At 34.8% G+C, this 12,884-nt stretch overlaps 1 protein-coding gene across 3 annotated transcripts in view; it reads left to right on the forward strand.

Annotated features, from left to right (window-relative positions):
• Positions 1-12,884, forward strand: part of INTS2 (integrator complex subunit 2) — a 52,942-nt gene that overhangs the window by 19,963 nt on the left and 20,095 nt on the right. For all 3 annotated transcript variants that reach the window (XM_028109343.2, XM_028109344.2, XM_028109345.2), the window contains exons 12-15: positions 1,516-1,584; positions 3,233-3,367; positions 4,505-4,681; positions 5,448-5,556. In XM_028109343.2, coding sequence (XP_027965144.1) covers positions 1,516-1,584; positions 3,233-3,367; positions 4,505-4,681; positions 5,448-5,556 — 490 coding nt within the window. The remainder of the gene's footprint in view (positions 1-1,515; positions 1,585-3,232; positions 3,368-4,504; positions 4,682-5,447; positions 5,557-12,884) is intronic.

The following is a 12,884-nucleotide window of genomic DNA, read 5'->3' on the forward strand; positions in this document are numbered from 1 at the left end:
TCCATTACTAGGGAAACTGTAGTTTTAATTATTATTCTTTTTTAGTTATAGTTTATAGTGGGGTTTTTTTGGTAGTTTTAAAAATCTGTTTTGGCTGTTTTTTTTTTTTTAAGATTTTTTATTTATTTATTTGAGAGAGAGAGAGCGTGAGCAGGGGGAGGAGCAGAGGGAGAGGGAGAAGTAGACTCCCTGCTGAGCAGGGAACCCATTGTGGGGCTTGATCCCAGATCATATTTCATTGATTTCAAGACACACATTTTATCCAATATTGAAATGGGGCTTTATTTTATAGTTGACTTATAATGTAATATGGTTGTATTCCCTCCCCCCGATTTTTTTTCTTGAAAAGTTACTATTTTTTTTTAAGATTTTATTTATTTATTTGAGAGAGAGAGTATGAGCAAGAGAGCATAAATGGGGGGAGCAGCAGACTTCCCACTGAGCAGGGAGCCTGATACTGGGCTCGATCTCAGGACCCTGACTGAGATCATGACCTGAGCCGAAGGCAGCCGCTTAACCAGCCGAGCCACCGAGGCGCCTCTTGAAATGTTACTATTAAATCAGCATATATTATAGTCCTTAGTGTCTTTAAAAGTGAGAAGTATACAAATGTTGCAGTTGATTCCTCTGAGTCTTTTTGGCTATGTGGAAATTATTTTTATGTGTATTTAGTATTTCCTTTATGGTTCCTACTTTGCTGTTACACTTAGAAATGTTTATTTTAAAAAAAAAAAGTGGTACCTGGCTGGCTCAGTTGGTAGAGCATATGACTCTGGATCTCGGGGTGGTGAGTTTGAGCCCCATGTTGGACATAGAGATTACTTTTTTTTTTTTAAGATTTTATTTATTTATTTGACAGAGAGAGACACAGTGAGAGAGGGAACACAAGCAGGGGGAGTGGGAGAGGGAGAAGCAGGCTTCCCACGGAGCAGGGAGCCCGATGCGGGGCTGGATCCCAGGACTCTGGGATCATGACCTGAGCCGAAGGCGGATGCTTAACGACTGAGCCACCCAGGCGCCCCTAGAGATTACTTTAAAAAAAATTTTTTTTAAATGAAAAAAATGTTTTTCTTCAGGTTTAAAGAAACAGTTACCTATATTTTCCTCCAATGTTTTTGTGGCTTTGTATTTCACATTTAAATCTTCAGTACGCTTAGAGTTCATTTTGGATATAGTATCATGTGTGCAGGTATATATATATATATATCTGTATGTATATATTTGTTTATTTATTTATTCCCCAGAAAGGTAGCTATTTCACCTTCATTTATTGAATAATCCACTTCTTCCCACTGACTTGAAAGGCTGATAGTAATATTTACTAAGTACTTTTGTATGTTGGTTCAGTGTCTGAGCAAAAGCACACTTAAATGTTGGGTTTGAGAAGCTACTTTTGAAATAGAGTATTGGAACATTAATGTTACATATCACAGTCCTGTTAGATAATACATTTATCAGAGAAAAATGTGCTTCATATATTTTTACATGCTGTTAGAATTTTTTTGGTTGTTTTAGATTGTAATTAAGCCAAGCTCCTTGAGCAGGATGAAGACTATCTTCACACAGGAAATTTTTACTGAGCAGGTACTTCTTTTCACGTTATTCTTAGGTATTTCTTTAACTTTCTTTTACAACATTCTTTGGGGGAAAACTTGTATATCTCAGTTTAAGAGAATACTATGGTCTTTTTCTATTCCTTTTTAGTTTCCAGTGATGGTTTCTTTAATCTTTATTTTTTATTAAATATTATTTTATTTTAAAGATTTTATTTACTTATCTGAGGAAGAGAGAGAGAGTGCCCAAGTAGAAGGAGAGGGACAAGGAGACTCCCCACCGAGCAGGGAGCCTGATGCAGGGGGCCGATCCCAGGACCCCGAGATCATGACCTGAGCCCAAGGCAGACGTTTAACTGACTGAGCCACCCAGGCGCCCCAGTTTATTTAATCTTTAAAATATCTGTAAAGAATAATCCCATGTACTTACTACATACAAACGCATGTTTTAAATTTATATATTTTGGAGATGTTAAATAAATGCTTAAGAATATGGTCTTCAGTACTGATGGTAGGGATCTCACATGGGGTGATCATTTGGGTTTGTCAGGAGAAAAATAAAATTGAGACCTGTTAAAACTTTTAGGCTGTAACATTCATTTCTAACTAAATTATAAGCTACAGTCTAAATTTTTTATTCTTTAAAAAAATTTTTTTAAGTAGGCTGGGCATGAAGCCTAACCAGGGGCTTGAACTCATGACCCTGAGATCAAGACCTGAGCTGAGATCAAGAGTTGGATGCTTAACCGACTGAGCCACCTAGGCACGCCTAAATTCTGTATTCTTGTATTTACATGTTCTTATTTGGCCCCAGCACTTTTGTCCATGGGTAAACCTAAGGATATTTTATTTTTTCAGCCAAAGAGACAATTCTGAAATTTAAGATTAATTCCCAGATTAATTTGTCAATTTAAACTTCAGATTAAAAAAACAATTATTTCTGAAAAAATGACATATTTGAAAATGCTCATGGATGCATAATTGTTGCTTCTTTTAGGATAATATTCTCATCCCTTTACCACGCTCTCCTTTCTCCCCTCAATATACATGCACTCCCACAAAACAGACACAAATAGTACATAGGAGACTTGTAAGTTATTTTTTATGTTTTTATTTGAACTCACTGGACAACTTTGGGGAGGGTCTTTGAAAACCATTAGAAGTCTATGCATGACACAATGAGAATCACAATAAAAATTCTCTATCACATAGAGTATTTATGTCACATATAAAGATTTGATACTTTATAATTCACATATGTTTTTCAAACATATTTTTCAGTTTTTTTCCCCTCACAGAAACCTTTTGAGGCAGATAAGACTGTATTGTCCCATTTTGTAAATGTGAAAATAGGCCCAGAAGATAAAGTGACTTATCTAAAAATCACTGAGTCCAGATTTTATGATTCCAAATTTTATATTTTTTTACCTTACTACATTACTGTCAACATATCTATGTTTAAAAAACAAATTTAAAAAATTAGAGTGTTTTACAAATCCCTAAATGTATGCTGCCTTATCATCTAGAAAAAATTAAATCATGTAATAATTAGTTTTTCTCATTCATTCCTAAGGACTACATTTGTATTAAGTATTGACACTACCTGCTAATCCTCTTTCTTTCAGAATAATTTTATATTTGGTTCTGTCATATGTATTCATACTATTTTTCCCTTTTAGGTTGTCACAGCTCATGCTGTTCGGGTCCCTGTCACCAGCAACCTGAGTGCCAACATTACTGGATTTTTGCCTATTCATTGTATTTACCAGCTTCTCAGGAGTCGTTCCTTTACCAAGCACAAAGTGTCAATAAAAGTATGATCTTACATTTATATTTCAAGCTACAACCCAAGTTTATGTTTTTTTTTTTCTAGTTCTGTTTCAGTTTATAGGCTTCTACTATGGATTTTGTGTATGAAATATGTCTAATTACTAATCATTGATATATAGTAACTAGGACTATAATTAATTTCAGATTTTTTAAACAATATAACTCTTAAGTTATTGACAAAATGTACAGTATTACTAATCCATTTAAAATTTCAGTAATATCATGGGGCTATTTCATTAAAACTTGGTAAGAAATTGCCATTTTCTATACTTTGGTTTTGTTCACCAAACTGAGAAAGTTGCTTGTCAGCCATGACCAGTATTTGTACTTTTGTCACAAGGACAGCTAACACATATACATATTTTGACATATTTTCCATTAGTTATAGTTGGCTATATCAAACAGTTAAAAGGCCTTCTAAAGAGAAAGATAAGTCCTGGAAGGTAAAGAGATATGAGCCTTTTCTAGAGGCTCTTCTATTTATAAAGAACAATGAACAATATATGCATTGATATATCACCTTTAACTATCCTTGTTTTCATGATTTAGTGAAGTTATTTTCCAGGTAGATTGTATCTTCTACTTCTTTATGTTTTTAGTAAGTGAAATAGATAAGAGTTAAGAGTCTGAATGCACACCCAATGTATCCACATATCCTCTATCCATGTATAGTTAAGTGATGGTCTCCCATAAGAGGTTGCTAAGGCCACTTTCTTAATCTATCTGAGGATTTGCTGTGAAGAACTATCCCTCTCCCTCAATTCCTCTGTGCTGTGGGGTCTTCTACAACACAGATGGTGCTCTAAATAGAGATACAGTAGGGACTTAAAATATTTTTCCCTACTCCTTAAAAACTAAGAGATTAAAAACCCAAAGTCCAAATTCAAAACCCAAATTCATCATTATAGATTTATCTTCCACTGGACAATAGTCTTGATTAGGATATAAAAGTAATTCATATATTTTTAGATCAAAGACAGTTGTGAAACAGGGTAATGTATTTGTAGCGGCTAGAAGTTAATAGTTTCACTGATTCATAAATTGTGTAAATTTTGTTTTTACTAAATTTCACTTTTTCTTATTGCCATAATTGACTTAGTGCCTATAACTGTCTTTTTTAGGACTGGATTTATAGACAGCTGTGTGAGACCTCTACTCCACTTCATCCTCAATTGCTTCCTCTGATTGATGTGTACATAAATTCCATACTTACTCCTGCATCTAAATCTAATCCAGAAGCCACAAATCAACCAGTCACAGAACAGGAGATTCTCAGTATTTTCCAAGGCGTCATTGGGGTAAAATAGTAGTTCCTGTACATTTATTAGCTGATTTTTCTTTTATTCTTCTGACTTGTTCCATATTTTTTCTTTGATTATTAGAGGGCTTCTAGGTGGTTCTGAATCTGAAATGGGATTACATTTCTTCAGATCACTTTTGAAATTTACAAGTATGGTATTAGTTCCAAGTAGTTTGCTGAAGAGGCACTTTCTGAGGAATTCTTTAAAAGAGCTCCATTTTAAAGTCTAAAGAGTGCCCCGGAGAGCGTGTGCTTAACAAAGGATTATGTGACATTTCAACACGGTCAACAGAGCTTTGTTTAGCTTCTTGAGAATCTAAGGTATACTTAGATTCAAATGGGAAATTTGAAGAAAATCTTTCTCTCTCCACCTTTTAAGAAGGAAAAAATGGTTATATTTTTCACAAATGTATTCAAATGTACACTCTTTTTTTTAGGAGTTATTTTCTTCATTCCAGGTAATACTTGAGACTCCTGTAAACCTTTTTCAGAAGCAGCCTGATGGAATTGCTGTTAAGGAACAGCTGAAGTCTTTTTTTTAATCATAAGGACTGTTAAGCATGTTGCCTTTGATCTCCCATGCCATCTCAAATTTAAACTTCAAGTTGTCTCTTTGAGTTTAATGCAAACATGGCAGTGTTTCTCCCATTTTATCTGAGCTTGGGAACAGTGACACTGAATAGTCTAATTTAAGTGCATTTACCATCAAGAAAGCACTCATGAAATTTAACAGTATTTTAAAGTATTTATAATATTACTTCCAGGGTGATAACATCCGCCTTAATCAACGGTTCAGTATCACAGCACAGCTTTTGGTGCTTTATTATATACTGTCTTATGAGGAAGCTCTCCTAGCAAACACAAAGACTTTAGGTAAGTTGTACATATACATGGGGGAGTGTTTCTAGTGATAGTTCATTTTATTTGTTTACATTTTGTTACTTTCCAAGCTGTCATGTGAGAAAATAAGGTCAGATATTCTAACAAGCTCCAGTATCATTCTGTAATCTTTGTAGTCTAGGCATTATATACTCTGATGTGTAAATACATATATGTGTGGGCACATAACCACCCCTTGAGGCTCTCAGCCCTTTTCTTAGTAGGCTAAATTAATAACTGAATTGTCTGTATTTTAATAATTTTAGGGACCTTACTAAGTGCTGATAAATTAAGAGATAAACCTGAAGGAAGTATAACTGAAAATTGTTTTGCTTGATTTCATTCTTTGCCCTGCCTCCCTTCCATTAGGTAAAGAATAACAATCTAGTCAAAAACAGTAGAAAAAAATAACAGTTTCATTTTGACATTAAAATTATCATTGAACTGGGCTTTCAAACACAGCTACTTTCTATAATATCAGAAGGTCATGGGCGCCTGGGTGGCTCAGTCGTTAAGCGTCTGCCTTCGGCTCAGGTCATGATCCCAGGGTCCTGGGATTGAGCCCCGCGTCGGGCTCCCTGCTTGAGGGGAAGCCTGCTTCTCCCTCTCCCACTCCCCCTGCTTGTGTTCCCTCTCTCTCTGTGTCTCTCTCTCTGTCAAATAAATAAAATCTTTTAAAAATAATAAAAATAAAATGTAATATCAGAAGATCAGATTTAACATAGAAGATATCAGTATAAAGCAGTGTGTTTTTCTATATTTGGAAAAGAAAACTCACTTGTCTTTTAGGCTTGCTAAATGCATGTAGTTCCGTATTTGAACAAAAATGTCATTAGAAAGCTGTAGGCACTGACTATGTACATGCAGGAAAAATTCTTCAAAGGGTTGTTATTTTGCCACAGCTGAGTTATTTTACTTCTTGAAAGCTATAAATCAGAAGTTACTTTTCAGTGTTTGGCAGATCAGTTTCTTTTATTGATCTGAAGTATTATGTTTTAAATATACTGTGAATTTCTCAGCTGCTTTCTTTTCTGACTATAATTGTTAGAGTTATACAGATGATATCTCATAACTATAATTATAGTCTTTGTTGTATTAGCCAAAAGATGGGCTAATAATAAGCATTAGATAATAGTCTCTCACTTTTATCCTCTTGTAATGAATTCTGTTAAAGAGTATGACACAGATAGTGGAAGAATAAATTACAAGGAGGTGTTTTGGGGAAGAATTCAGACCATGAATACTGTAGCAGGGACCAAGATACACCCTTATTTTTTTACATACATGAATATCTAGCAAAATTTGTTTTTTAACACAGGAAAGTACAAAGAGTAGTATAGCCAACCCTTGTGTCTATACCATGAGGAAATAACAAGGACTCAGAGTTTTTTAGGGCTGGAAGAGTCTTTAAAGATTATGTTTTCCAGTCCCCAGTGACATGCTTAGTTCAACCCAGTGTTCCTGGTTGCTGCTGTCCTTTTTATTTTTTTTTATTTTTTATTTTTTAAGATTTTATTTATTTATTTGAGAGAGCGAGAGAGCGCATGAGCAGGCAGAGGGGCAGAGGCAGAGGGAGAAGCAGACTCCCCGCTGAGCAGGGAGCCTGCTGTGGGGACTTGATCCCAGGACCCTGAGGCCATGACCTGAGCTGAAGGCAGACCCTTAACTGACTGAGCCACCTGGATGCCCCTCCTGTGAAGCTGCTGTTCTTTATGTAACAGTCTGATGGATCTCAGTGGGAAAGTTAAAGATTTTAGGTTAGGAGTACAACTCAGCCTAGATTGAATCTTGGGAAAAGAACTGAGGGGTTAGAGGAAGTAGTTAGTAGGTTTTTGTAAGATTCTAGGCGAAAGGAGGTGTGGTTTGGACTGGTAGCAGGGTATATGCGTTTTGAAGGTAGAGTTGAGAGGTTTGCTAATGGACTCATGAGGTTTGAGAGACATGAGCCAAGGTTGATGTGGAGGCTTTTGGCCTGAGCCTAAGGACAGAATGGCTGTCAACTAAAATAAAAGAGCCTGGGGAAGGAGCAGACTTGTGGGGGATCAGGAGCTCAGTTTTAGACATGTTAAGTTTGAGATGTCTGAAAGACTTTCAAGTGACAATGTTAAAGAGACAGTTATATATATCTATATACATATATACACTGTTATATACATATATATACTGGCCTGGAATTCAGGGGAGATACCTGGACTGAAACTTTGAGAGTCTTTAGTATATAATAGTGCATATATATATATATATATATATATTTAAAATCACGACATTAATTTGGATCACCAAGGACGGGCGTTTGGGAGAATCAGGAGAATATGATGTTTGGATGCCAAGGGAAGAAGAATGTTTCGGAGGATACAGTGATCACCTATGTCAAATGATGTTGCTAGATCAGTTAAGGTTAGGACAGGCTTAGCTGATGACTGCATATTGCTTGCTGGAGGTCATTTGACCTTTACAGTTTTACTAGTAAAGTGGTAGGAGAAAGCTCGATTGTAGTGAATTGAAAAAATTAGAGGAGATATACTGAAGACAATGAGTAGAGACAGCTCTTTGGAGGAGTTGTAAAGAAAGGAAAGCAATGAATGTGGTAATCTGAGAGGGAAATGAGGTCAGGAGAGGGCTTTTTTTTTTTTAAGTGAAATAGCTGAGAGAATATGTGTTGTTGGGAGTAACTTACTGGAGAGGTAAGGTTGATAATGCTTAAGGGAGACTCCCTGAACTGATGTCCTTGGGAGGCAATGGGATGTAGAAGACAAATGGAGAGATTGGCCTTTCCTTGGAGAATTTTTTCCCCTGGTTGAGGAGACCTTTTCTTAGTCTAGTTTCTCATCCCCAAGGAGAATAAATGACTGCAGAATATGTCACAACATGAGAGAACTTTGCTCTTTCACAGTCAAAAAAGGTGATTATTCTGCCTCACATTTGTTCTTATATGTGAAATTGTGTTATAGTTTCGGTACATTGTTAAGTATTCTGTGGTTTTGGCCTTAGAATAAAAATTATTAGCAGCCACCAGGTAGCTGTAGATGTTCACATATGGAATTCTAAAATTTGAGTTAGAGCCAAGTATTAGAATGTCATAGTCATTTAAAAAAAAAAAGTGTGTATTTGTTTACATATATGTATTTTCATATGCACATACATTTTTGGTTTAAAAATATTTATATTTATTTATATTTATATTATGTCAATTTTAGTTAAATATTATATTGATCCAAAAGAATATGTATAAGAAATAGAGTACTATAATAAATTCTAGTGTACTAATACCAATTAAAATGTGAGCATTACCATTATATTTCCAGTGTTTAGACTTAAAACGTGTTGCCTGTTTATTACATCTGAAGATTTTATTATTAGGTATAACAGTTTATTTTTAGATAGTTTTGAAGATAAAGACAGTAGTAATTAATATTGAACATATGAGTAGACTATTTATCTGTTCCTAAGGGAGCCAATGGATTCTAAATGCAATCTCATTCTGAAATAGCTAAAAGTACTACTTGCTTAACTCTTTCCCTCAAGCTTAACTTCATTTAAAAACAGTTTGGCCTTTTTTTCCTGCTTTTGTCTGTTACATGTAAAATTTCCTAAATTTCCTTCTTGGTCACCTGTAGATGACACATCCCATGGTACTTGGGAAACTGTAATGTTCTCTGGCTTTAAATTCCTTGAACTTGAAAATTTTCTTTGCACTTTACAGTTAATTATTTTCTTTCCAGAAGAAAGTTAACTCCGTCTGCCTCTTTCAAAATGCAGTAACTTTTAAGCAAACATTGACCAATGTTATTTTTTGGCAGCTTCAAGTTTCAGAGCTTTAAAATAAAGTTTTGACAAAAAGCGATTCTAATAGTTATATGACCATATTTTAGAGTAACAGTATAAGAATTTTAAAAACTTATTTCATTATTTACCTAATTATATCTTGCTCAATCCAAAGGAACTGGTTTTTAAGATAAAAACATGTATTAGAAGGTGTGTTTACTGGAAAAATATCTAGGAAATGAGAAAAGTAAAAAGATCGAAGTATAAACCACCCATAATTCTACTGCTAATCACCATTAGAATTTTGCTAGAAAACCCTTCAATCTTTGAACAGATGATAGCTTTTACAAAGTCAGAATCATAATACCTTTTTTTAAAGATTTTATTTTTATTTATTTTTTTAAAAGATTTATTTAATTATTTTAGAGATTGAGAGCACGTGTGCTACCAGGGGAAGTGGCAGAGGGAGAGAATCTTCAAACAGACTCCCCATTGAGCACTAGCCTGACACGGCTCGATCTCGTGACCAATGAGATCATGACCTAAGTGGAAACTAGGAGTCAGGTGCTCAACGGAGTGAGTCACCCAGGTGCCCCAAGATTTTATTTTTAAGTAATCTCTACATCCAATGTGGGGCTCAAATTCACAACCCCGAGTTTAAGAGTCACCTGTTCTATCTACTGAGCAAGCCAGGCACTCCCAGAATACATGTTTTTAATCTACCCTTTCTCCTTAATAGCACATTTTAAACATTTGCCTATTATAGTAAATTTTTAAAGACATCTCTAAATAGCTGTATAATATTTCTTTATAAATATGTCTACTTAATGTATTATGTCCTTATTGTTGGACATTGAAATTATTTCCAAATTTTGCTGTTATAAACAGTGGAGGAATGAATATCCTTAGGGCGAACTTTGTATATAGGTATGATTATTTCTGTCCTTAGGAGAGATTCCTGGATATAGAAATACTAAGTCTAAGATTTTGAAAAATTACAAGATTTAAAAAATGAATTGCCATATTGCTTTCCAGATAGGTTATACCATTATAGACTCCCACATCTGTGTAAGATGTGAGTGCCTTTTTATAATATTGACTGTTATCATTTATTTATGGTGTTTTTTAATTATAGAATTTTATGGGGAGGAAAATCTTCCAAAGCAAGGTACTAACGTTAATATAACTCATCACCTATATATTATTTTAGGACATTATTATTTTATTTTTAAAATTTAAGTATGCCTTTAATTTTGCTGTAAAGTATGGAGTACAGATCCAGTTTTATTTTTTTATAATTGGTTATTTGTCAACATCACAAAGTGAATAATCTATTATTTTCCTATTATTTTGGAAAGTTGCTTTGATATATACTGAAGTTTTATTACAAACCTATGTCTGATTTTGGATTTTCTTTCTTAAGTCAGACATTTCCAGTGCCTTCATCATAACCAATCTTATTCAGTATTTCTGTCTATTCTCATATATTTAATCTTTCACATGAACTTAATAATTTTGTCAAATTTCAAAGAAGATTATCAAATTAGGATTTTGATCAGAATTATGTTAAACAAAGATTTGGAGACAATTTACATCTTTACAGTATTAAACCTTCCCATCTAGATACATGAAATAATTTTTTAAAATTATTAAAATGTAAGCTTTGGGGCATCTAGGTGGTACAGTTGGTTGAATGTCTGGCTCTTGGTTTTAGCACTGGTCATGATCTCAGTAAATATTTTTTTTTTGGCAATTATTGAGATGATTTTGTTTGGTCTATTTATATAATTAGTTATATAATTAATATCTTTCTATTCCTGGAATGGGTCCTACTTGCTGAGCACAGAGCCCCCTGGGGGGCTCAGTCCCACGACCCTGAGATCATGACCCGAGCTGAAACCAAGAGTCAGATTCTTTACCAACTGAGCCACCCAGGCGCCCCTACCTTTTCATTTTGTTGATGGTTTTCTTTCCAGTGCAGAAGCTTTTTAGTTTGATGTAGTCTCACTTGTTTATTTTTGCTTTTGTTTTTGGTGTCAGATTAAAAAAAAAAATCACTGCCAAGACCTAATCAAGGAGTTACCATCTATGTTTTCTTTCTTTTTTTTTTTTTTAAAGATTTTATTTATTTATTTGACAGAGAGAGACACAGCGAGAGAGGGAACACAAGCAGGGGGAGTGGCAGAGGGAGAAGCAGGCTTCCCGCAGAGCAGGGAGCCAGATGCGGGGCTCGATCCCAGGACCCTGGGATCATGACCTGAGCCGAAGGCAGACGCTTAATGACTGAGCCACCCAGGCACCCCTATGTTTTCTTTTAATAGTCATATAGTTTTAGGTCTTGTGTTCAAGTCTTTAATCCATTTTGAGTTAATCATTGTGTGTTGTGTTAGATAGTGGTTGAGTTTCATTCTTTTGCATGTGGCTGTCAAGTTTTTTTTAACACCGTTGAAACTTTTTCAACACTGTCCTTTTACTCTTTATATATTCTTGGCTCCTTTGTTGTGGATCAGTCGACCATGCAGGGATTTATTTCTGGGCTTTCTCCTTTGTTCCATTGATGTGTCTGTTTTTATGCTAATACCATACTGTTTTAATCACTATAGCTTTGTATTACAGTTTGAAATCAGGGACCATAATGCCTCTAGCTTTGTTTTTCTTTCTCATGGTTGCTTTGGAGTCTTTTGTAGTTTCATACAAATTTTAGTATTATTTGTTCTAGTTCTGTGATAAATGCCATTGGATTTTTGATAAGGATTGCATTGAATCTGTAGATTGCTTTGGGTGGTATGGGCATTTTAACAATATTGATTCTAACAATCCATGAACATGAAATATTAGTTTGTGTCGTCTTCAATTTCCTTCATTAATGTCTTATAGTTTTCAGTATTCTGGTCTTTCACCTCCTTGGTTTAATTTATTCTTAGGTATTTTATTTTTGATGTAATTATAAATGGGATTGTTTTCTTAATTTCTTTTTCTCATAGTTTATAATTAGTGTATATAAATGCAACAAGTTTTTGTGTATTGATTTTATATCCTGCATTTTTACTGAATTCGTTTATTCTAACAGTTTTTTGATGGAGTCTTTAGGGTTTTCTACATATGTCATCTGTAGAGTGTGACACTTTTACTTCTTCCTTTCCAATTTGGATGCCTTTTATTTCTTTTTCTTTCCTAGTTACTTTAAGACTATTTCCCTCAATAGTAAGTGTTGGAACCAGGATTTGACTATCATTGGAACCTATTTTGTTTAACTGCCTTCTGAAACATGTTCTTACAGAATTCATACAAAATTGGTGTGGAAAACTAGGATGCTAATTTATTAATTTTCAAGAGGGGGTTATGTTTAGTCAAAAGGTATATGGTCTTTGGGGCGCCTGGGTGGCTCTGTCATTTAATTCCCTGCCTTCGGCTCAGGTTATGATCCCAGGGTCCTGGGATCGAGCCCCATGTCAGGCTCCCTGCTTAGCAGAGAGTCTGCTTCTCCCCCTCCCTCTGCTCCTTCCCCCTGCTTGTGCTTGACTCTCACTCTCTCTCTCTCAAATAAATAATAAATC

The sequence above is a fragment of the Eumetopias jubatus genome, unplaced genomic scaffold, assembly GCF_037043125.1.
Source record: "Eumetopias jubatus isolate StellerSeaLion01/CBP00866 unplaced genomic scaffold, mEumJub1_p1.0 scaffold_10, whole genome shotgun sequence".
In the NCBI taxonomy this organism is placed as follows: Eukaryota; Metazoa; Chordata; class Mammalia; order Carnivora; family Otariidae; genus Eumetopias; species Eumetopias jubatus.